Raw genomic sequence first — 26530 nt, 5'->3', positions numbered from 1 at the left:
GTGAGGGGTTACAGCCAAGTCTGGGCTGTATCTAAATGAGATTCACAAGTGAAGTCCTGCCTTCGCTCAGATCAGGAGTTCTCTTGCCTTTGCTTCCACTAGGACCAAAATCTTGTTCCGGTGTCAGTGTGGCATGGCTTTGCGCCCAGACGGTGCCTCTCTCAGTTAGGCTCGTCTTACTTTTTGATCGTACAGAGGTGGGAGACAGAGTCAGCAGGTTTTCTGTAATGTTCTAATTACCTCTTTAATATCAGTATCACAATCTAGTAAAGCCTTTTCTGTATCAACTGAGAGCACTGGAATTGGGCTGAGGACTTTTCAGGCTTGACTAGCAGAGTGCTTGCAGCAGAATAGAAGTCTGACTTAAGGATGCATTTTAGGTGACTTCCTCATCTTTTGGAGGTTTCTTGAGACTTCCTTGTCTGATCACCAAGTCATCGGACCAAAGCAGTCACTGAGTAGCTGCCTGAAATCTATTACTTTGTTTTTGTTTCGCCATCACAAGGTTTGTGTTTGTAGGCAATTATCTTGGTGAGTGCACATAAAAATGGGTCAATATGTATTAGCATTAATGTGTTTGAGTTCTCATTGTACTTTTGGGTCTATTGAAAAAGAATAGCAGATAAAGCTGGGATTGTTTCTGTGTGAATGTTTGAAGCCTGTTGAGTTTTGCACGTATTATGAGTTGTCCAGTTGGCATGTGGGATAGTATCCGGCTACGACAAGAATTTAATCATAGATGACAGCATAAATTAATTTCTTGCAGATGTGCTTATGTCAGCAGTAGTGCTAGTAAACAGCAGGGTTTGGATGTTTAGACCTTTAAGAAGTTAGAACTATGTATGTAGTGGCTAAGGTATAGTAGACACTTCTCAAGGAAAGATATAAGGACTCTTTCCAGCTGGAAGAAAAATCAAAACAGTGACTGACATTTGCACTGATTAAAACCTCTTTGCTGTTGGCCAAAGACCTGTCATTGTACGTGCTGATGCACACCTCATACTGATGTCCAGATGTTGTAAACAGCTTCAAATAATTGGGCACACATTGTTCTTATGCAGCTGGCAGGTTGGCAGCAAGGTGGGTAACTGCTGGGAAGTCCCTTCCTGCCTGCAAGGGACTCCAGTAGTGGGAAGCAGGTGCTCAAACACTGCTTGCTGCAAGCCTAACAGCAACAGGCCAGAACTTCATACAGTGTATGTGCAAAGGCAGTCACACCCAGGGCAAGAATTTTAATTGCTTGGGTATCTTTGACTGATTCTCACCACTGTTATGTACACCCTCATGAGCAAAGGTTATGTAACATGTGGGCAAGAAAGACTTAAGTAGCGTTGTTCAGAAGACTTCCCACAAGCCATCTTAGAACAGTTACAGCAGCCATTATCAGTCAGACTTTGGGATAGACAGAATTTTAATGAAATTAGATTGGTGGAAACCCCACAGACTGAGTTTAGATGGTCCTACTCCTGCCTGTCGTCTGGGGCATGTGTTATTGTGTGGGCCTCATATGGTAGCTTGGAGTCGGAATGGATTCTGACTTCACTAGAAAAGACCCCATATTCAGAATAAAAGGAGAGCATTTCATTTTCATGTTATGTAGTGGCAAGCTTCCTCCTAATACCTTGGGCTTACCCAAGGGATTATAAGGAGATCTAGACCATGGGAGGATGGTCTGTTACCTTGATGTGCTAACTCTTGTGCTTCAAGTGGAATCGTAGGGTTAAGGTGACCAAACAGTTTTCCTGTTGGCCAAAAGCTTCCTGTTCAAAAACCACTGTTTTACCAAACATCTCACATGAAGTGCTATCCAGGTTTGATAATTTCTAAACAAGTTAACTGAGGTGTTGCAATAATGTTGGCATAGCCAAGCAATCATTGTGGGTATGTCATGGTGGATGTAACAATTTTTAACTTCTCTTAGAAGACCTGGCTCAGTTGTCTGCACTGGTACTTGAGGAGGATTTCTTAGAAGCTGAACTGCTAATCCTAAGGGAGATGTTTCTTCCACTTGTCATAGTTTCGGGTAAAGACATGCTAGTATGAGGCTACTTGTGGAAGTAAGGATGCCTATACCCCACTTAGTATCTCATGTGTGGTGTATCTTAACTATTTTTTAACACTTGTCCCCAGAGATTAAGTTATAAGATTTATCTGTGTGAACCAGCATAGAGTCTGGTAAAAGTTTAGTTGTTTTTCCTATATACTCTGGTTTATTTACAGCTGTTTGTGCCTTAGACTATAAAGTAAATCTGCTTTTCTTACAAGCTTGAATAATCTACATTTGGATTGATGCTCACTTGTGTTGCGGGTTTGTGTTTTGGTGGTGTTTTTTTTGGGTTTTTTTTTGTTTGTTTGTTTGTTTTTGTTTGTTTGTTTGTTTTTAAACAGGATTTCACTGGCTGTTTGATTGCATAACACCTGTGAGACTGAGACTGGTAGTTGTTCTTGTCTCTAACACTTTTCCAAAACCAGTTTTCTTTGACCCTGAACCCGGTTGTGCAATTGCAAGCAATAAATCTGAAGGATCTAGGCCCAATGGGCATGAATAACCCCATTAAAAAACCAAACCAAACCAAAACAAAAAGAAACAAACAAAACACAACTGAAAAACCCAACAACAACCCAAACTTGAAAACTTTGCCACCAAGTTTAAGACGGTACCCAGGTCTGAGAAAACATATTATCACATGACAAGATTTTCTATCGTTAAGTGATGGAGATTCTTTTTCAGACGTGGTGGCAGTGGTGACACTGCTCCTGGGAGAAGCACTGTTGTCAGTGGGCAGAGGGGAGTTGTCTTGTCTGCATTTGCAGGGCTGGGCCATGCATAGGGTGCTCATTTTCCCTGAGAGCAGCTAGGCCTGTGATCCCCTCTAAGCATCCCTGTCCTCCCTTTCCCATGCTTTATTCTTTCCTGACACCTTACCAGCAGGCTTCTGGTGGCATCAATGAGTCACTGCACCCTTAGGTGGTCCAGAAACCTCACTACACATTCCTTCCACAGCCTGAGTGAGGTATCTTCTGTCCAGACTGTCTTGGCCTCCATGCTAATTTTCTACTTAGTCACCTACAAGCAGGGCAGCTATGTAAGGGAGAAGCTGTTCTTGATAACTGTTTTTTGTATATCAGCATTTTCCTCTTATTTAGAAAGAGGAAAAAAAAAAAAAACCAAAAAAAACCCCAAACAAACAAAAAACAAGCCCTGTGCTTTTCCTTAAGCCTCAAAAGTTCTTGAGAAGCTGGTGTTTTGAGACTCAATCCTACCTGTGCTCTGCTTGAAACATACATTTTCAGTAGTTCTGACTAAGCCCATGTTAGAAGTTTTGTTTTAACGTGCAGCCTGCTTTGGAGCATGATTAACCCATCAACACATTAGGTAAGGAACCCATTTTGCCATAACCATGGGAAGAAGCTAATCTGTGAAAGGTACAAAACAAAGTGAGAGCTCATGAAGCAAGCATCTGAGCCCCAAAGCTGCTTTTCTTTCTCCCAACTGTACCAGGCAATCTAAAAATCTAAACAAAACACCCTTGCTTGCACTGTAGTGTCAAGAGGACTACTTTTGGATTATTTTAACTTTACGGCTTGGTGAGTTGTTTATAGTATAAGTACACGGTTTACCATCCAATCAAACTTTTGACATGACTGACCTTCCTTTGTCTTTGCACTTCAGCTCGAAGTCTAAAAGTAATTACTGCAGACGCTTGCCATGCTAAACTCAAAATATGCTCTTGTACAAAGAGGCTGACAGAAGACAAACCTGGCTTTTTTTCACTTTTATTTTTTGCTTGTCAAAGTAGTTCTACAAGTAGTTAAGAAATGGTCTGAATAGTTATGCATTCGGTGGTGAACAAGGTTATGATATATTGCTTTAATGCACCATATATGTGGGCTGTACAACCTGCTGAAGGCATTGCCTTATTGTCATAGAGAAAAAAGTCTCAAACAGAATTCAAAGTTATTTTAGTCCTTTATAGACATAATATTTCATCTTACTTCAGGTAAAGAATGTACCCAGGATGAAAGTACAGCTGCAGCTATCTTTGCTGTTCAAATGGATGACTACTTGGGAGGAAAGCCTGTGTGAAATTCAAGGATATGAGTCCACTGAGTTTGTGAGCTACTTCAAAGGAGGAATTAAATATAAGGTAAAGAGCCAGCTATCAAAACACGTTCTGAAGGTATATATGTAACATTGTACCTCAAGTCATATCAAAAATTTTGCTTTGTAAATTGAAAGTTTAAAAATTGTCTCTTAATACTTTGAGGTTTTAGATCAGAACTACCTATCTTAAGCAGTGGGAGTCTCAATACTTTTACAGAAATCAGCAGCTTGTTTACATCCTCTGATATGTGCAAACTTTTCCAAGTGATTTTTTTTTTTTTTTTTTTCTCAAAAATGAAGCTCTCCTGAGATTTCATACTTGTTTAAACGTCTAGGGTAACTCACAGTAGGGGCCCTCTGTGTATGGAATGTAGTAAATATCACAGAAACGCTGCGTTATAGACTGAACAATTTTATTCAAATGCAGAACCCAATGTACTTAAGTGGTTAAAAACGTGAACAGAGCGGAAAAGACCAAAATCTCACTGTAGTCTAAAAATGGTGCTTTTGCAGTCCTACTGCACTTTTTTTTTTTTTTTCATTCAAGGTAGGTTAAAAAAGTCTCAGATACTTTTCATTAGTATTTTATACTTTAAAAATCTATAGTGTTGACCTTGGTTTTGTGCAATTTCCAGAAGCTGAATCTTTGGAAGGAAATTTTGTGACATCTGTGGGTTTTTGAGGATAAAGATCTCCTGAGAATCTCCTCATGGTAGGAGCTCTGGGAGTCATTGGTTAGTCAAACTTTTTTCCAGTTACGGAGCTTTGTAACTTGTCATGGTCAACATAAGCAATTTGAAGTGTTTAACTGTGCTTGTGTAAGAGAGCTTGGCAATGACTTGCCCACTCTTTTAATTTATTTTGTTTTTTAAGTATATTCAAGAGTCAGTTTCTTGTCCAGCCCAAGGTCTGGGTCTCCTGAAGGAGTGGAGAATACTGCCTCAGAGGCAGGCAGGAATAGGGTATTCTTAAACTTACACTTTATAGATTGTAAATCAACAGTTTAGTCTTACTTCTCGCAGTTAACTGCTCTTTGGTAGGTTGCCTCTTAAGTGGCAAGTATTCCTTTCAGAAAATTACAGAGCTGCTGTGAAATTACCCCTCCTGCTGCACATAACCAGGCACTAAAACCACCTAGATCTCTGAGATTTAAGACATTTGGGAAAACGTACACAGAGGCTACATATTGCTCTGCTTTCATCAGTCCTTATTTGACAAGGTATTGACTTTTGTTACATCAGTGTTGTTCAGTATTACCTCATCCTCTGGATGATGCTGGAGAGTGCTGTAAATTCTGTAGTTTCCTTTTTCGGGTTCACCTGAAAACCTTTGAACTAGGGTGACATCTACTCTCTCAGATAAAAGTTCACACCTGAGAGTTCTGCAGCAGCAGTGTTCCCCGTATCTATCTAGTCTGTGGTTAGCACTGTTGAACAGTTTATTACTTTGGCTCACCTTTCACTGTATAAACTATTTTTTTTCCCTCATCAGCACCAAAAAGGTAAGTTTGCAGAAATCCAGATGGAAATAAAACTTGCTGCTTTGTTCTACTTCATTCAGGCAGGTGGTGTTGCCTCTGGATTTAATCATGTTGTTACTAATGATTTGAGTGCCCAGAGGCTTCTGCATATCAAAGGCCGGAGAGTTGTAAGAGCCACAGAAGTCCCCCTGGCTTGGACCAGCTTCAACAGAGGAGATTGTTTCATTGTTGACCTCGGAACTGTAAGTCTTTCGTAGAGCAAAACATTTTGAAAAGAAAGATGCCACATCCCTTCTAAGGTCCGAATCGTCCCCTGAAATGCACAGCTAATGTTGTCACTCACTCTTGTCACTCACTCAAACTGACAGAAAGAATCTCCTTTAGAAAATGAGTTTTAGTGTCACAGCACTTCAAAGGCTTAAAACTGCCCTAAATGTTTTCTGAAGTTGGCACAGATTATACTTAAGGAAACCATTCTCTTTTTCAATCAAGGCATTGGGAGTATTTTACTACTGATATTAGAACCTTAAGCTGTTCACAGTAAGTTCTGCCTGACACAGTCTACCAGCTGAATGGGATCAGTGCTAGGGTTCAGAGCAGAACACAGATCAGACCTTTCCCTTGAGAGCATTTCTACATATTCATGAAACTTTGATCATGACAATTTAACCTAAAGAAATAGCTGCAAAAGAAGTAATAATAAATTTGTAGTTTTATAACACATTGTATTAGTTGAGTATTTCAAGAGATCACTTGAGAAGCAATCCCATACTTCAAGGCTTTCTGCTGAAAGCAAGTAGAGAGATTTAGTACAGAAGCATATGGACAGAGAAGATAATTTTGCTTGCTTCAGATGACTTACAGTGCTGTCACCATAGTATCAAGAAGTCTTAAGATGAATTCTGAAAGTAGCAGCTGAGATGTAGTCCACACTCATTAGATGCTAGTTATCAGGGTGACATTGTTCCCATGCCTGATACGCTAACACTTATAAAGTTAGGAGCATATGAAAGAACATTGTTTATCTGCAAGGCAGCATCTGCGGTTGATCTTAACTATAGGGCTTCACAAGGAAGTGGTCAGCTGTGTTGGAGAGATTTCAGAGAAGAGTTCCCTGACCTGTTGGAAAAGGAGCTTTTCTGAACTTACGTTTCAGGTTTGGCTGTTTCTTCTGAAAAGGATCCTGTAGTATGATAATTGAAGATATCCTGATTGCCTGCTAGTTTTGTGATGGTTAGCATCTTTCAGATAGAACAACCACCAGTGTTTTCGTAACATTATCCCATTCCTTCTATCGCACTGTGGTCTAATCAGCTGGAACAACTAAGTGATCAGTATCCAAACAGCTGTCACTCAGTGTCACTTTGTATTAAGGATGTATAGAAGATTCAAATAATCTGTTCCATTTCAGGGTTAACTCATGGGAGAAGAGAAGATTGGAACTGAGTATTGATAGAAAATTCTGCTTTTGCACTTAAGCTGTCACAGGGCTTGAGTTTTCTGGTTTGGAGTTAATGTCCCATGGACACCTTGTGGAACTGAGTGTCCATGCATTTGACTTGTCCAGACCCTTATTGTGCCACAGTTACCCAGTTCCCCTAAAGTAATTGCTGAGGTCACACTGCAGACATGGCAATGACACTGATGAAATGCAGTATTAGTATATAATGGTGTTACATGTATAGCTTGGGATTCATCCTCTTTGGTGAGATTTGTGGAGAGGAGAACTCTGTCACTAAGCTGTTTAAATGTAATATGGCTTTGAAGTCTTGATTTCTAATCCTGAATGTGCATCATGAGCCTTTTTTTAGTATAGCATCACTCTGGTTTCTGATTTCCTGTTTGACAAGACGGAGGGCGAGCAGCAATGCAACCCCGTGCCTTTGTAGGAAGAAAGATTAGATGTGAACAACATCTCTTCTTTACCATGCTAGGGGAAATGTCAGTGAAATCACATGACTATGAACAGTTCTTGATCTGGGTGTATGTGGGATGGGTTTCCTTGAATGTATTAGGAAATTAAGGAAAAAAGTGTTTCAGCGTCCAGAAATTTATAGTAATTTCATCATGTTATTTTATGAACTGGATCTTTCTTGTGGGAGATGGAAAGGCCACATGTGATATGCTTCAAGAGGAAGATAAATCTAGTGAAGTGCCTATAGAGAAATAGGTGTGGTAGAAAATACACTGTCACAGTGGAAATCTTGAGCAAGTTTTACAAGAACTGTATTTCAAGCTGAAAAACCTTATTTCAGGTTGACCTTTTTGTGACTAGAGGTCCATTGTAAATGGATGAGTAGACACAGGAGCCCTTAATTGAATTTAGAGGTCCTTTAAAGAAAAATAAATATTTTTGGCTCAAGTAGATTACTTAATAATTGACATAAAATTAATCTTAAAAAGGGCTGCTCTTGAGCCTTGGGATTTATCACAGTGCCCTACTGAATCTTTGAGAATAACGGGTAGTAATTGAATAGAATAATGAACTTATGGTCAGTTCTTTTAGTATCAATTTATCGTAGCATGTCAAATACAATGAATTTCTAAGACTTGCTTTCCCCAGTCTCTTTGCTAACCAGAAGGATAGTCTCCATGGCATGTCAAAACTGCTTATGCAGTCCATTTCCTGCTACATTTCATCAAGTCACTTGTTTAATATTATGAAAATAATTTTGGTTTTCCCATTGAGCTTAATTACTGCAGTATTTTAAACCTATGTTATGAGCAGATAAGAGAAAATTAAGAAAGGTAGTAATGATCATGAATAAAATCATTACTGATCACTAAGGCTTCCATCCTGGTGATAATGTCTTAAGTAGGAAGTGTGCATTTCCAACTAGCTTCACATTTATAGTTCAGATTCTGATGGTTACCTCATATCTAGATAGGTTACTAAGCCTCATTTGCAGCATTTCAAATGCCCTGCCCAGGTCTTATTTTGCTTCCTTTGAACTCTCTAGTTTGGAGCAGAAAATAACTGCAGGAGACAAACACTATAAAGAGTAAGATATATAAAGATATGAGGGATGTCATTAGGCGTACATAATGTTTAAGGGCTTTTATACTCAGTCTTCTGTATGACCATGACATGAGCATTGTGACCACCATGCTGGTGTTCCACTGCAGTGAATGATCCAGGTAAGTGTCTGGGGTTCTAGATCATGATGGGTTTTTTTGTGTGTTTTGTTTTTTGGGTTTTTTTTTTTTTTTTTTGTGTGTGTGTGTGTGTGTTTTGTGTGTCTGTTGTGATTTGTGTTGGGACTTTGGTTGGTTGGATGGTTTTTTTTTGTTTGTTTTTTTACAAGTGATTTCCATGCTGCCTCTATGGTGAACCTTGGAATCTTCCTGAACTTTTGGGACAGAGCAGTTGCTAAGAAGGCTTTGTACAGGCCTGGAGTAAAGTGCACTTTACTTTATCAGGTGCTGCTTAGTGCATCCTGTCCTGGCATAGCTGTGCTCAAGCCCTCTCGGAAGCCATGGTCATCTGCCACAGTTCCCATCTCATCCTTTTAGCAGGATGATGCTGAGCTCTTCCTGCTGTCTCACCTGAGAGGCACCGGCATGGGTTTGGCAGTTCTGGGTCCCTATAAGCTGTCTGACCTTACTCTGTGCTGTCCTCATTACCTCTAGATGCAGCTCTCCCTACATCACGCCATCCTCCTGATTCCTCCCCTTAATCACATCCCTCTCTTCCTCTGTCACCAAGACATATTCTCAAAACATTAAGGAACATCAGAGGGCACAGAAAATGACCATGGAAGGGAGGGAAAAAGAGTAATCGTTTGGCCATTCAGTCAATAATATACACACTTTTTCCAAGGCTGTAAGCTGTTTTAGTATTGTCTAGATGCATGTTAATATAGCTTATATATGTATTTTTTTGATAAAGTGTACTAAAGGATCTGATCTCTTTTGTCAGTTGTCTTAGTGATTGGTTTAAAGTGGAAGAAAACTTACTGTAATGTGAAGATCACCCTGTGTACATTGGTGCATGCTGGTGATGTACAAAGTACAAATGTTGAGTTGTGTTGATAATTTGGATGGATATCAAAACACAGAGCAGAAGTAATGGGAGTAGCAATACAATAAAACAACATGAAGTGATGAACTGATTTTATTGAAAGCTGCTCAGCTCAGTTTGGGAAGCTCTGCTGTATGAAGGCTGTCTAAAGTTGTATCCTTAGTGACAAGCAAAAATATTCTTGATGCATTTGTTCAGATAGAACTTTGTAAAATGGAAGACTTGATTCTCGCTGGCCTACTTCCCTCTTGATGGAGCAGTGCTACAAGCCATGTGAGTGGGGACGGCAGGGAGAGGGCTATGTAGCACAGCCTCCTGGAAGAAATCAGGAAAGTTTTTCAAATAAGGGGAACGGGGGATGTGTGATAAGTACCAAGCAGTTCTGAGCTCAGGTCTGATTGGGGCTGGTGTGTTTTGTCAGTACAATCAAAGTTCTCCTAGCAAAATGTTGCCCTTCTTCCCAAAGAAAGAATGCAGATGGTGAGGTGATAACTGCATCTCAGGTTAAGTGAAGACTGAAGATAAATTGCACTCAGTTGTCCTTTTTTCTAGTTCCGTTAGTGGTACTGATAAACCAGTTCATAAACAGCCAAGAAGCTGCTTGTTTGAAATTTAAGAGCCTGTGGTGTGCTTAAAAACAGCTTATTGTGCCATCCAGCAATCAATATATGTACTTCTCAAGGGCTCCATGAATCACAAGCAAAAACTATGATGTTAGAATTCAGAAACATGATCACAGCTTTATTCAGTCTCATGCATCTGTCAGTATGGTCCTACTTGAACTCCTGACACAATAAGTATGTCAAAAGGAAAAAGATTGTTGTCTTGCATGATGACGCTAGAAAAAATACTTAAAGCAAAAAGCCTGGATTTTTTTTATGGCAGCTGCTTTTCATACAATTGTTAACTTGCTGTAGATTAAATTACATTTACAAAAAGAAAATTAACTTCTGCTTTTTAACAGTAAAACATGAACAGACACTTGCTTTATGATTATGACTACAGGGAATGATTCAGCATCACCTTGCTACCTTAAGCACACTTGTAGTTTTGTTTGCTTCTGTAATCTCTCTGCTTTCTTGCCTGCACTGTCTCTTCTAGGTGGCTTTGCTTCTCTTTCTTTAGAGAAACCAGTTCACAATCAGCACACTTTATTAAAGTCACTCTTTGGGTATAAACAGGACTGGAAGAACAGATTCTTGCATGTTGGAGTTCATCACTGTAAGTTTCTCTTTCTAGTTGCTTTCCCTGGCACTAACAACCTACTAGTCATGTCCTTTTTCCATGCTTTTCATTCATGTGTTTCTCCTACAACTAACCTCCAGTTTCTCCCAGGTGAAAGTTAAACTACAGCTCGTGCTGTAGCTGGGAGTTGCCAAGCAAGTAGCAGAGCTTGAAGAACTAAACTGCTTTTGTTCTTTATTAACTTTATGGCCTTATTAACAGTTTAAAAATGTGGTTATATCTGTGCACAGTGTATTTTTGGTAAGCAAGTATCTCATTTTTCTGTAAATCTGTGAACCACTTATTTTTACAGCTCCAGTAAACTCCAACATTCTGGAAATTTTTATAGTCCCAAAGTCATCAGATGGAGAGAAATGTACTTAATCCTTTGAGGGTTTTTGTTTGTTTGTTTTTTTCCCCACTTAAGGTAGAGTATTCAGGGTATGTAGTTTTCTTTTGTACTCTATGGACTGGAAGGTCTCCCCTTGCCCTTAATTGTATGCAGAAAAGCATCTGAAAGAGAGACCCTCATTAAAGCTTCAGGTGGACAGGACATACATGTATATGCGAAGATTCAGTTAGGGTAGTTTTCTTCATGATGCTGTAGGAACTCACCTGTTTTTCTGCTTGAGCTGCTGTTATTTAGAATGAATATCCTTCTAGCACTCAGCTTTTAATGCACTGTGGTATAGCAGCAGCTATTCCTAGAATATACTAGCAAAACAGCTGTGAGAGGAAAAATTAGTGTAGTAAGTGTATGACTGTGGTATGTCTGACTTATTTTTAGTCTGGCAGTTTGTTCCAGTTGAGTCAAATGGGAGACTCCAAGACTGGTTACAAAGACACTATTGTAATTATACGAGGGCCAGGCTTATGGTGACATCACCAGCATTCTAGCTGAATGAATTCAGAGTTTGTTTTGGATTATCAAAACTCCAGAACTTTCAATGGCTCCCTGTATTAGATTTTCAACAAATGTAAAAGGCAGACTTGATGAATGTGTGAAATTGATTTTTTTTTTCTTGCCTGCATCAAGAATTCAACAGTCAAGACAGGAAAAAACATTGAATAACTTAAGAAGAAAAATGTGTCTAGAAGCCTATACTAACATGGTTCAATCCAAATAGTCTCCTTAATATATACATCAGTTTCTAAAAAAAAGAGTATTAGTGAATTGATAAAGTGCAATATCCTAGTCACTTTTATTCAGTTTTTCTGTTCAGTTATTTCTCCATCATTTGGACTTTGTTTTCTTGATTTAGCATTCTTTTTAATACTTTAAAAAAAAGCTCCACACTTTTATTAGGGCTTTCAGTTTGTATTTCCAAGAACTTGCTGTACAAACAAGAAGGTAATGTGCATTTGTTTTACAAGTACTTCTACTGAGAACTGAAGGCACTGGAAGCATCTTTATTTGCCATTCATATTAAACTTTTTTCCAAGTACGTTTGTGTTTTGTAATGGCATTTTTCAATTAAATCTGTTACCATTAATTTAAGAGACTACACTTTTCCAAAGAATAGCTTCAGCTAAAATGAACTCTTACCTTATCACAACAGCTGTCCATTAATGACCACAAAAAGAATGAATGGAGCCTCAGCTGAGTGTGTGCCAGTTATTTGATAGAAGCATGACAAGATATGTATGAAAGCTTTGACAGTACTGCAATATTTGTGCATGTTCAATCTGCCTCTAGCTTTGCTGCGTTTTCTTTCTGCTTCCCTTAAGAAGTCGTCTCAGGTTCAGTCACACATGAAGCACTAGGAGTGCAGGCTCCTTTAGGCACTCCTGCATGACAGCTCCTCTCCTGCTCGCATCCCCTTTCTTTAAAAGCCTCTTCAGTCTTTTTTCTACCTACCCACTGTGAAAAACACTACAGGGGCTTTACAGTGTGCTTGCATGCCCAGGCTCTGATCTCCTACACAATGAACAGAAGCAGCTAGGCCTAAGAGAAGAGAGGAATTAAGGCATTAATAACTTTACAAACATTATATTCTTGCTTTTAGCCCTTTTGTATGAATTGTGGGGGTAAAGAGAACATAGTATGGTGTTTCACAAGAGTGAACAATTTAGCTGAAGGCTTTCTTTTTTTTGCTAAGCCTGTTGGCTTCATACCTGTGTCTCTGTACCTAATGCTGTGGTTTAAAGGAATGGAAGGCAACATCCTGACTGACATACATAAGTCAGTGTAAGTTTCATCATCGTGATGTGACAGGATCCATGCTACAGATTTAGCTGACTCAAGTAAGAGTGGTAATTTTTTTTTAGTTGAGGTGCAGTTACATTCTGGGAACATATTCTGGAGTAATGTGGGCAGAGGTGGATAGGTTTAGGGTGTATCAGGGCCTGCCAGCAAAGAATGGAGGCATACCAGCTTATGGTACTTGGCTTAAAGTCTTTCCTTAATGAAAGCTTAAAGTTTTATTTTTATATTTTAAGATGAATGAGACAATCTCTTAAAGATTTCACTGTTACCTTCTACTGAAATTGAAGTTTTGCAACAAATTTGCTTCAGATTAGTGTTGAAACTTTGCTTAGCTTCTTCATGTCTCTTCATGTAAAAGAATGCAAATCAGCAATTAGAGTATGGGCCTGGAAATTACTTGGTATTTCAATGAAGTTAAAGGTGTCAAGCACTTGTATCTTCAGGATGTGTTTGTAACTAGAGCAAAGTTGTGAGTAGTTCAGATATAAGCTTCTTGGATCTTGCTTTCATTTTCCTTGCTAAGATTCACAGAAGAGACACCAGTGTATTTTCATTTGCCTCCCAACTGAGCAGACTGCCAGTTGAATACAGAGATGGCTGTTATAAGGGCAAATTTGTTTATGCCACTTCTGAAATAAGCAAAGTCTTGTATGCTTTTCCTTCTCTTGCTCTACGTAGCATTTGGGTCTGGAGCAGAAGGGCAGGAGGTGCACTTTCACAGTCCCCTTCCATACAGGGCAAAGTGCCAAGAAGCTCACTTACGCAGGAGCCACATGTGATCATCCTGCTGCACACTTCTGCATAGAACCTTAATGTTGGGTCACTTTCATGTGCTGTAAAAATCTCATGTGATTTGGTCAAGGTCACTCTGCAGGCCAGGAGCTGTCAGGAATAAAAGAAGTGAATGCTGCTGCTGTAGACCACAGCAAAATGTGCAGACAAGGAGAGACCTTCCTGCGACTTCAGCATGCATCGTTTGGACCCAGTTTGCCTTCCCAGCTCCCTCAGAGCTCTAGAATAGTCTTTGTGATTATTCGTGGTAACATTTTCTCATCCTAAACTGCTAATTGTCTCCCTGTGACCTGACAAGTGTGTTGCTATCAACCATTAATATCAGGCAGCAGAATAGCTCTCTTCATAGCATCTCTCTCAAACCATATTAAAGATATTTTTTAAAAAAAGAAATATTGCTAGTACAAACTTCTTAAAATAAGCTGGGCTTGGCACAGGAATTACTGATGAATGAAATTTTTTTTTTTTGGGGCGGGGGGAGTGAATAGTTGAAGTCTGTTTTCATTTTAATGGAAACTTTTTTTGTCAGGCCGCCAGTTTAAACTACGGTTAGCAAAACAAGCCTAAAAATAGTGAAGGTGTAGTACAGCTAAGAAATTGTGAAAGCATTGAGGAAGCTAAAGCTAAATACCATTTTATGGCCCTGGTTGAGCACTTTGTATTTAATTTTAGACATAAATATCTGTAAAATGAATAATAAAACACAAGCCAAAAGCTCAGTGGTCTGTTGGACGTGGTTAGATAACTGACTGTATGTCAGGTAAATACAGATCTAAATATTGACCTCGTAAAGAATTGGCTTTAACTTTTAAAAATCTCTTATTTTGGCTTTAAATTGTTAAAAACCCAATCTGTCTAGAGATTGAAAAGGGTGAATTCTATCAGGAGGACAAACTTGTAAATATCCAGCTGAACTACCATGAGGCCTTACAATTAGATACATTTAAAGACAAGTGAGAAGATTATTTTACTTCAGAAGAGAAAATAACTAAATCTAAGCTCCTGAAAGATTCTAGCACTGCGTGCTTAAGATGTTTGTTTTCTGCACATGGCAAGCACAGTAAAATATTATGTACTATGGGACACTTTCAGTTGTGGCTTCTCACTTCCATTAGGTTATACAGCATTTGAAAGTTCAGCTTTCAGAATTTTAATGAAGAATACTGTCTTTTAGTGCTGAATGAGGATTTAAAAAACCAAAAAAAAAAAAACAAAAAAAAAAACCCAAACCAACAAAACAGGGAGGATGTAGCTTAGAGGAATGGTGTGGCTAGTCCATGTGAACTACAGATTAAGGATGTTTTTGGACACTGCTTGTTGATTCAGGGATTGTTTTTTATGTGGCAGGAAAAAACCTTCTGACAAGGTTTCTCAAGGTTACAGCTAATTATTCCATATTTATTAATTTTTGTTTAGGACAAAAGTATTTAGGTCACATTATTTTGTGGGAATGTATTTTAGGAATGTGGACTTCATAAGGAAAATAATGAAATCTGAAAATTAAAAAATCTGAGATACATTACAGTAGGTTTTTAAAGGTCTTTTGCCTTCTTCAGACTGATATGAAGCCTAGAGCCAGTGGACTGTAAGAGAGCTCAGTTTAGACACTTTCTGACTGAAGACAAATCGGGAGAATATGCCATGAATGCAGGATAGCCAGGGTGTGATGTGCTGTGGGACCTTTAGGAGAAGCTAAGAAAAGAAAATGTGAATGTATTGTCAGAGAAGTAAAGGTCTTTATAATTTGCAGTGACAATTTAAGTCTCTCAATATGAGACTTTGTGGTCAGTACAGTAAATACTATTCATTTTGTAGACGAGAATATGTGTTTGAGGTTGCATGGCCAGTTACCAGAAGTCCAAGAGAAGGCTGACATGTACAAGTGAGACTGAACTTTTAACCTTTCTGAACAAGTGATCCCTATGAACTGCAGCATGCACACTGAGATAGGGCAAAAGCTGCCTTATCTCTTCAGCTAATTCTCTATTTATATTGTCTTCCTCTTCCTTATTGCTTCTACAGACTGTGGGATATACCTACTTATTATTGCTTTATCTCTAGTGACTCCTGTTTTCTCACATAATTTCAAGTAAGCTCAATTAGCAGGAGAATGAGAATAGTCATGAGAATGAGGAAGTTTGAGTGCTGAAATTCTCGGAAACCTAAAGAATATGTTTTGGGAAATCTCCCAAGGTCCAGGAAAAGATAGCTGAAGCAGTGCATGGCTCTAGTAACTGTATTTAAAAAACTGCTCAGCTTGAAATTTTTTACTTTCTACACACTCGAGGCAGTCTTTCTTCAATTCTTTAGAAATTTTTGTTTCCATGAGTATGCACAGGTATTTTCTTTTCCTGTGGAAATGTTGAAAGTCAGTTTTAAGATAAGGATCAGGCCTGAAGCCAAGTATATCTCCATATTCTGGATACTTACTAAGTTGACAGTATTTAAACCAGACCTTGGAAGCAGTCTTTTTTTTTTTTTTCCCCTTGTTGTAAGCCTACAGTGAAGTTGGTAAAGTGGGGCTGAAAACTTCACAGCTTTCATTGCGTAGCATCTGCAAGTTGGAAGAGGACCAGTTCTGGAAATGTGTAATCCTGGCACGAGTTTAAAACTTCATCTTTGAAGGATGCTTCCAAGGAAAGGGAAGGGAACTTGGCTCTGAGATCACTGAGTTCTTTATTTGTTTTTTTTTTTTTTTTTTTTTTGTTGAAGCTGGTGAAAAGTAAATATCAGAAGTTACGAGCACTGTTTCACATGCAGATGGCATCAATGTTAGCTGTCTTCTAAAAGTTTGTATCTGCTAATACTGAGAAGCTGATATTCATCTCTTGCTTGTCTCAAGCCACCATTTCAAGGACTATTAAATAACACTAGTGGTTAGCAGAAATAGCTTTAAAAGCTTTCTTTGAATGAAACAGGTTTTCATGTGGAATCTAAGTTTTATACAGTTGTATATGTCGTAAAACTAAGACTCCAGTAATTTACTTGTTGAGGGCTCTGATTAAATCCTTGTTATTTACTTTGTAGATGAACACAAACCAGTCCAATCTTTCTTAAAGCCGAAAATTATTTTACTGAATCATAGAATCATTAAGGTTGGAAAAGACCTCCAAGATTATCAAGTCCAACCAGCAAGCCAACACTACCATGACCATGTCCACACTTTCTCTGAACACCTCCAGGGATGGTGACTCCACCGCCTCCCTGGACAGTCTATTCCAATGTTTCACCACTCTTTCAGTAAAGAAAGTCTTCCTAATATCCAATCTAAATCTCCCCTGGCTATTTGGGGAGCTATCAAGCAAAGAATAATCAAATTACTTTCTCCCAGGAGAAAGCAGGGGGTAGGGCAGGGCAACCAGCCAAGCTGATTATTTCCTTTGATAAATTTCTTCCAGCTCAGCCTCTAGTGGCTCTGCAGCTTATGTTCTGCCTCTTCTTGGTAATTTTCATCAGTACTGAAATCTAAATTCTTTATTCTGAAATGCTTTGAATCCAGAATGAATAATGGGACTTGCCAAAGCTGAGGGTCCTCAGTCTGTGGTATAACTGGATTAGGTGACCTCTTTTAGTTTGGTTCTGGTGATGCTCCTTCCTGAGAGGTGCCTTGGGAACATGCTGTATTCTGGCTGAATTGCATTTCTCTATCATGTACAAGGCATACCCATTCTCTACCTATTTCCCCAGGTGACAGGAAGGCTTTGAAAGCCTAGAAGATGATATCTAGGACTGGGCTACTGCTTCCAGAGCACTCACTCTTCAACTCAGTGGTGTCTGAAGAGCTCCTTGTAAAGGTGGCAACTATGATGGAGTGCATTGCCCCTGTGGCAGCGGCTTACTCCTAGCTGCTGTTTTTCCTGAATAGAGGCATCTTTTACAGATGTGTCTCTTTATTTTACCTGGTTTCTGAGATAGGAAAGGGACCAAGTGTATGTCCATCTTCTGCCGAGGAGGAACTTGGTGATTTAACTGACCAGAAAAACCTGCATATTCCTGAACTGTTAATCTTTAGAAGTAATTTATAGACATTTGTGATAACGACAGGTGGAAGGGCTTGCAGTAATCTGAATTTAATAACATTTTATGAGCACTTTATCAGCTGTACACTGAGAAAAGTCTTCTAGTGAAGAAGACATTTAATTGAAAACACTTCTGTCATCCATTTGATGTGGTTTCATGCAGCAGAACATGCAACAATTATCATTCTAGAGCAAGAAGTCAGCAAAATAAAAGCTGGATTGAGACATCTAACTTACTTTTGAGTAGCACATGCAATCATTCCTTGAGATGTTGAAATTACTTTTCTTGCCATGGATGAGAACCAACACTGCTGAATTAGCATAGAAGAGGAATTACCAGATATAAAATAAAAACAATTTGCAGTGGCAAATATAGGAATTTAAAGTTCTTTAGGTTGCTGGAAATATATCTATACTTGAGATAAAACTCAAAACAAAACTGACTATTCTGAGATCAAGCGATCACCTAACATATGCATGATAAATTACATTACATAAACATTTTGCATATTACAGATATCTAGGTGACTTAGCAAATCTCTTCTGGAAAGTATTTCCAAAAGAGGTAGCTTCACTGATGCTCTAGTGATTTAGATCCAGTAAGATAATTATTAGTAAAATATTAATTTCATAATTTTGCTCAGTGTTGAGTCTTATTGCTAATGTGTGTATACTTTTAATTATTCTAGGAAATCTATCAGTGGTGTGGCTCATCATGCAATAAATATGAGCGGCTGAAGGCGACTCAAGTGGCTCTTGGCATTCGGGATAATGAACGAAACGGAAGGTCTAAATTAATTACTGTGGAAGAAGGGAGTGAGCCTGATCAGCTCATAGAGGTAGGTAACGTGTACCTTTTATTGACATAACTGCAAATAAAATGTTTTGGTTTTTTTTATCTCAAGAACAAAATAGGATTGGGCTCAAACCTTATGTTCTTCAAGGACTCCAGGATTTCAGAGTTAGGTTATGACAGACCAATTTGTACTTCTTTTCCTTCCTTATCCAAGCAGTGTTAAGTTTATTGGGCAGAAGAGTGTAAGATAATCATCTGAGAATACTTTTTCAATAACTAAATGTTTACATTTCTGAATGAGCCATAGGGTGACTGAATTAACATTCCTGAACCATACTGTCTGCTGCTCTGTACGAGGAAAGAGCAGCATCAAGGAGGGACAGCATTAAAAGAGAGGAAGTATTTACAATCATGCTGTATAGGATGGCAAGAAATGTAGGAAATTGTGTGGAGATGCATGGGGCCAAGCACAATGCTTTGCATCACCACTTCTGCTACAAAATCTTATGCACTTAGCCTCTAGTAACCCTAGTAAGCCCCTTCCTCATATATTTAGAAAGTTTAACCATTTATTCAAAAAACAGAATTCAGATTTTAGAACTTTAGAACTGAGCTGCTTAGAGTGTAAAAAAAAAATATTCCAAATTTGTGGAATTTTTAGATCTTGAAAAAAAAATCGAGCACGGAGTTGTAAGAGACCACATACTAATAGAAGTGTTGTCACTTGGTGTTTGTGTGCTAAATTTAACTTCTCTGAGTCATTCTCTAAAAAGGAGGAGGAAGGAAGCAAGGTTGTAAAGCAGTGCTTCAATAAAACTGAAAATGACCCATCATAGTGTTAACTTGTACTTCAGATTAACTTCAGGAAGTAATGCTAATGGTGCACGTGGGTATGCCATTATTTTTAATGGTGCTTACATTTGGTTTTGTCACACAGAGTATGACTAGTTACTGCCTAAGCAACAAAACGTGCCAGGTACTGAGCCACCAGCCCTTGGCTGTGCTAGCTGTGGTGTTGTCTCTGGATGGTCTATCCATCTGCTTGCAAAGACTTTTTGCTTGTGGGCATGATTACATATGTGGCTGTGCTCAGAAGTATGGGAGGTAGCACCTAGCGCACCAAAGGGTTTTTGAAGGAAAAAACCCCAGTCCTCTTTCTGGCTTTTTACATTCTTGCGCAGACTTGTCACACCAGCTCTGATGTGGCATGCGTTTTACACCAATCACTTTAGTGAAAAAGAGCACAGGTCGACAATTAGTGCCCAGCCTCGTGCTCCTTATTTGAAGCATGGTGTTGCGTTGAAGCCAGCTGTGGGCAGTGGCTGGGTGGCACTGTGGGAACATGCTGGCACTGGCTGCTGGCAGCAGCCTCCTACTGCCAGGCCCATCCTGGGGTTACGGCTTGAGGCTCTGCACAGGGTTTCCAGTAAGCTCCAGTGTGAACTGGGAAGCACTGATAGGAACAGCTGCACTTTGAATCTCTTATCTGACTAAGGTGCAGATGCAAAGACAGACTCCTGTGCCACCACAGCAAGGACACGGGCCCTTAGCAGGTTCTAAGTGGCAGGAATATGTTGGCCTTGCCCCTGCATCCGTTTGCCAGACTTTTTCAGCTGTGTGCAACTTGTTTTGTCAAGTTGACCTTGACAGATAATTAAGAGCAGGAAAAATGCCAAGTTTGCATGTTGATCCTGAAGCACATTGTTACTGTATCAGGGAATAAATCTGTTCTTCAGTTGCTCGGTGGTGTACAGAGAAGTTTCTGCTTTTCCTTTTGGATTGTCAATAGAGAAGAAAAATTGGTAGTTGGAAGCGAGTAGATTCATGGCTTTTATCACCACCAATGTAACGAACCTCGTTTGAGTGAGTTTATCAGCAGCCAGGGCTTATCTTCTAGCTTGCATCATGCTGAGTAGTCTTGCTTTTGGAAGTACTGCTCAGTTCTGGCTGTCCCAGTCCAAGCTCTGCAATGTGCTGCTAATAAACCAGGAGGGTAGTTAACCTCAAAACCACAGAAAAACAGTTAATCCCTAATCCTGCTCAAATTGTATCCAGTTTCTGATACTCTTCATTTTGATTTTTCCTTGCACCCATAAAACTGCCTCTTAACTTGCTATAGCATTTGACTGCTGTGAAACTAGCTTCTTCCCTCCACGTCAGGAAGATGGATTTTTGCCATCTCCAGCTTCCTTAGAAAAAGGTTGCTTTATTTTCTAGGGTAAAGAATTATGTACTTTAAATGCTCATTTTTTTCTCCCATATGCCACTGAAATCAGAATGAGATTTTCTAAAATTATCTTCTGATAAATGTCAGTATTAATTCTTGTTCCTGTGAGCTAGAAATCTGCTTCTGTATCAGTGGACAAACTTGCTTGTGCAGCACTGCTAGAGAAGTGTTCACCAGGCCGGGGCTGACGTATCTGCCGTGAGTATCAATGTAAAGAGCCAATAGTGATTTTATCCCTATGCCATAAGCGGAGTCCTGACTCCCAGCCAGTGGAGCAAGACTGCCGTGCCTATGCCTCACCTTGGAAGGAAGACATAGGCTGATTCAACAACGAGGTCATCTGTGCATGATGTGCACATGCGTGCACAGGTCATCTCTTAAGATACCATAGGTATCACTAGTACTTTTTGATTGCAAAGACAAGACAAACTTTCTGTGCAAGCACATTAGAAGTCTTTAATCTATGTGGTTTCACTTCCATGTTTGCACTTTAGGTGAGGTACTGACTGGCATGTTTAAATAAGCAGTGCTGTGTAGGGATGCTGCTTTGGAAATTTGAAAAATAAACTGACCACCTTGGACAAATTGCTGCTTTTGCTGCTCAGTAGCTGGTCTCCACAGTCACAGCTGCCCATAGTAAAATCCATCAGATGGCAACTCTGCCCTGCTTTTCACAAGTAAATATCTGAATAGGGTTACTTATTTTGACCAGTCTTATGTCTGAATGTTCAAACTCTTTTACGGGAATTTTTCCATTGCATGGGACCAATCCAAAAATAGGTCTTAGCCAGTCTTGAGTCAGTCTGGCTGCTCGAGAGCGACCATGTTAGAGTCAGAGGTAACAAGAGGGTTTTTTGGTTGGTTGGTTTGGTTTGGTTTGGTTTGGTTTGGTTTGGTGTGCGTGTGTGTTTTGTTTTTGTTTTTGTTTTCTTTAACCAAAAGGAACACTAAATATATGGTTTCAAAGTTGACTTAGGGCCAAAATCTTCTAGAGTCAGTTGCTAACCCTGTTGGAAGCCCTCTTGGTCTGAGTGCACTGACACTGATGCTTGTCCTTCTGATGGCTTGCACGTTGGTAAGTAGAGATCTCACAGCACTGCATTTGTGTACCCAAGAGATCACTGAGGTCTGAGAGCGCAGCCACAGTAACAGGTAGCTGTGCTCAGGACAGACAGTTTTCTAACTGTAGTTAGGATCTCTGCTCTAGTTCTGAAGAGAGGACAAAACTGGGGAAGTGATATTTTGAAAATAGTTTCCTATGATCTGATAATTTAGCATTATGCGAAATGGTGAGTAAGATGAGTGAATGGCTGAGGTACCCTGTTTTCTTTCTCCAGTGAAATCATTGTCCACTGTTTGGTTAGTGAATGTGTGAGCTGTGCTTGTGTTTTCAGAGTAATGGCAAAGTGGAGAAATGTGGATTTGGCAATGTCTGTATTTGTGACATTTTCTACTCAGTCAGAAAGCTGAAGCTGCTTGCAGTAATGCAGGAAACAGAAATACTGTTCAAATGCAGCTTGTGGCAGCATGTGATTGCTGCAGTTTTTACTGCTGAGGCTTTTGGCCTTTGTTTCATTTTTATAAAGGTTTTTGATGTTCATGGCTGAAATAATGAAACATGAGAAATGTGACTGATGAGGTCTAAAGTCAGAAGAAAATGAAGGATCACATTAGGATGCATCTTTGAAATCACTCTTCTGCCTTTAAACAAAAAATGCCATGACTTGTTTACTCAGCATTCGCAGTTGTCGTGTGCCTGGTTTTGTAAAAGTTCTAGTGGCCTTACAACAGGTGGGTGCAAACTCACTTCTTATAAAATACTTGTGTAAACATACAGCTAGATTACATATTGAGCAACAGAGGAAAGCTCTTTGTCCTTTCTGATAACCACAGCCTTTCTCCTCCCTCCTTTTTCTTTAAAGCTGCAAAACAATGTTTAATCCTGAGAATTCCTGAATGCTATTGTGCTCAGTGATGATTGTTTTTGCCTACAGTGTGAATAAATACTATGCATGGAGGTACGGGGATATTTCGATCGTATTACATTCAGTCACACCTTCCCACATCTGTACCTGGAAAGGGATTGGTAGCACTACATAGTGCTAACTCAATCACGCGGATAAAATCTCAAGAGCACAGAAAAATAAGAAGATCCTGTTGCAAATGCAAGTTACAGAGACTGCTTCTCTAGAGACCCAAACAATGCAAACATCACCACAATGTCAAGCTCCAGTAAACCTTAAATTAGCTGGATAGATGTCTGTACATATGGACAGATGAGCAGGACCACCCGCTCCCTCCCTGTTAAATTCAAGCTCCTAAAAATTACTTGCTGCAAACAAAGATAATTTCCAAGGGTACTACAGAGCATGGTGAGGTAGTTGGGAAAAACTAAGGCTTGCTGTGACTTGTAACGAATATAAGTGGGTTTTACAGTGCCCAGGCATGCTTCTCTGAAGGAGCTAGGCAGGTTCTTGCAGTCTCTGGTCCTGTCACAGGGATCATTGCATAATGCTTAAAGAGCAGTGTGTGCCCCACTGTTTTGGTACCTGCTCCTTTCCCAGAGTCAGTAAGATTTAAGTCAGTAAGGATCTGCCACCACAACTCTGCAAAAGGAAAACCTGCTATTGCTGCTCTTATAACATTTGAATTTCTTGTAGTTCCCTTGCTTTTGGTCACATTATGAGGCCAAGTCATGCTAAGGAGAGGTTTGCTTTGTGTACAAAGGAGTGAAGGAACAGTGGGAGTGAGGGTGTTGCAGGAGAGGAGGGAGGAAAGTTAACTTCTTTTGAAAATACCAACTCCAGGTGTTTATTAGGGATTAAACAACAGTTAGTTGTGTAGCTTGTACACAGTTTTACTCAAAATGCTATGAGTTCATAAGCAATGACCTGCATGTAACTGTTTTGGTTCAGCCTGACCTGTTCACTAGCAAGAAAATACCCAGTATGAAAAATACCTTAATGAAGTCATATTAGGCCAAATAATCCAAGCCTTTGGAAATATGTAAGCCAGAGTAATAACTTTTATTATCTAAATTGAGATTGTTTGAAAAAATGGACAATTTTCCAGAGAATTTTTAAATACTAGAAGTGAATTTTAGTCCCAGGGCAGAGGCATTACAAGGGAAAATGAATGCATTGAGGGTTCAGGGCAGTGGGACTTATACCAGTCCCAAGTGCAAAGACTCAGCTAGCAATCGGGCACACATAAAGGAAGTTAACTACATTTTCCTGAGAATGCAAAGACTTAAGCTAATGGGCAGAAAATAGCAGAACTACTGGCTATAGTTACTAACTGTATTTGACCTGACTTATTAAATGAACAGTTATCTCGGGCTGCTTTGAAACAATAGGTCAAATTTGCCCCTCAGGAAGACAAATACACTTCTTCACTGGACTGGTTTTGGTTGTATGCAGGTGTCAGGAAGAACACAATTTAGAACAGTAAGGGTTTGTAGGATACAAACTCAATGTAGTCCAGGAGGAAAAATATTACACATGGTTATGTGCCTTTCACAGCCCTGTCTGAGGAGTGGCAGTTTATTAATCATTACACTGTTTAATTAAAATTTATGATGGGCTATGAACATGAATACAAAGTACAAACCCATTGCCCTGTAGGGAGCCAGTTTCAAGCTGTCCAAACCAGGTGTTCTGTTTTCTTTCTGAGTACATCTCCTTCATTAGGGATGGTCTTTTTTCTTGATGCAAATTTCTACTTAAAGGACTTAGTTATGCAACCTGTGCTCAGACAAAACACAGCCTGGATTTCAGTACAGCTTAACTGCTTTGCACCAGCTGAACATTTGGTCCAGTGCATTCCTTAGGCCCAGGTACAAAATCAGCATGGAATTTGCCTAAGAGCGGCAGAGTCTGATAAGGAGGTTTCTTCAGCAATGTTGTGAGTTACCCATAATGTTCTTCAAGCTGCAGTTTTCAACCCTGGCTGTCTGAAGCCAGGTACTTAAATGACAGGGAACTGAATAGTCATTACAGGTGGCAAGTATGTCTGAAAGTCAGGCTTTTAATTAAGTCTCTAATTTTGAATTTCAGTGTCAGCATTGGAAATTTTACTTCAGAAAATATTCAGGCATATTGTACTGCATGCCATGAACTAAATCGTTTATGAGCAGCTCTAATAATAGATGGCTGAAAACTTAATTTCTTGTGCTAGGCAAGATGCTCCTATACTACATATTTCAGTGAATTTATAAAAACATAATTAATTTCTGGAAGTGCTTGCAGCTAAATTATAATGTGTCTCTTTTATATTCTTGTGGGTGAGAAACCTACTGATCTTTGTTATGTTTTCTTCTTCAGCAGCTGCAGTGCTTGCCCAGTTACCACGCTAGTCAGTTATAATCTTGTAATTACATGTTAGAATATTAATGGAGTTTGTTGTGGCTTTTTTCCTTTCTGTGCTAGACTATCAAGAAATGTATTGATGAGAAGCACCTATAATTTTCAATTATTAAATGAGCATAATTAAGAAGACAAGGCCAAAGAAAAGAGTTGTTAGCAGTTATCTCTATGTGGAGTTGTTAGCAGTTCTTTCCATGTGCTTTCTAGCAATAGGAGGATTTCATGGAGAAGATCTGAAAGGGCAGAATTTCCTTGCTGTATAGAAAGCTTAGAGATGTGTTGTCCCTTTTTTTTGTTGCAGCTTTGGGTTTTTTTGGTTGTTTTTTTTTTTCCCCCTCTGCAGGTCTGCCTCATCTTAGCCCTTGTACAGATCAGCTCTCAAGGGATCTCTGCTCAAGATTGCCTTTGAAATTTTTTAAGTGAAAGTTCTGCAGTGCAGGATGGGATCAGGCAGGAAAACTTTGTAGCTTTCTTTTCAGAGGAGCCTACATGTGCACAGATTGCTATTCTCTATCCAAGCTCTAGAACACTGGAGTAGAAGTCCTCTCACATCTCGGGAAGGGTGAAGAACAGCTGTATAGAACAAAGTGTTCATGCATCATGGGGATTGGTTCAGTATTTCCACCACCGCCAAGTGTGTAATGCTGAAGAAATATGTAAATATAATTGTTGTGTTTCCTACAAAATAGGTGATTAGAGCCAGGTCTTTTGTTTACATAACTGCCTATGACTTTGATACTACTTGGCTTTGCCTGTAAAAATAAGAGGTAGATAAAATTGCATAAGACGGGTTAAATATTGGAGTAATCAGTGATGCAACTTCTTATTTTTAAGAGATGTAAATCATAAACATGTTTGAACATGTTGTCTCCTTTAAACAAATTTTGAGGAGGTGTAGGAAATTAAAAACAGAAATCAATTAGTGGAGGGTACCTAAAATAGCAAGAGAAAATTATTTTCAAAGAGCTAAGCAGAATGTATCTCCTGTACAACCAGGTGAAAGAACACATTCTTGTTCCTTCACTTTTTCTGTCCTAATAAATAATTTATTTCAAGCTTCATCAGGAGGAATAAGAGAAAATCCATCAAAATACTGCCTGGTTTTGTTTAATTTAAAAAAGGGTTCAAGTTTGTGCTCTGTCTTGGATGCAAGCGTTTGGGTGTCATACCGAAGACGAACCCCTGGCATACCTATCTGTTGAGCTGTATGGGACTGGAAATGCTGAGCTTGGGAATGCAGCCAGTGGTGCACTGGGAAAAATATTTCAGTGTACTGAGTAGCTTTTTCCACCTTCC

At 39.3% G+C, this 26530-nt stretch overlaps 1 protein-coding gene across 1 annotated transcript in view; it reads left to right on the top strand.

The window, feature by feature from the left end:
• The first annotated feature begins 4006 nt into the window (after positions 1-4006).
• The window catches only part of SCIN (scinderin), a 44668-nt gene continuing 22144 nt past the window's right edge, over positions 4007-26530 (top strand). The window contains 4 exon segments of the mRNA XM_008936814.1: positions 4007-4083; positions 4085-4148; positions 5666-5827; positions 18537-18686. Of these exon segments, the coding sequence (XP_008935062.1) occupies positions 4055-4083; positions 4085-4148; positions 5666-5827; positions 18537-18686 (405 nt within the window). The 5' untranslated portion in view covers positions 4007-4054.

Source organism: Merops nubicus, unplaced genomic scaffold (assembly GCF_000691845.1).
Source record: "Merops nubicus isolate BGI_N331 unplaced genomic scaffold, ASM69184v1 scaffold10600, whole genome shotgun sequence".
Lineage (NCBI taxonomy): Eukaryota > Metazoa > Chordata > Aves > Coraciiformes > Meropidae > Merops > Merops nubicus.
The sequence above is the reverse complement of the archived record's forward strand: the minus strand, read 5'-3'. Positions and strand labels throughout refer to the sequence as shown.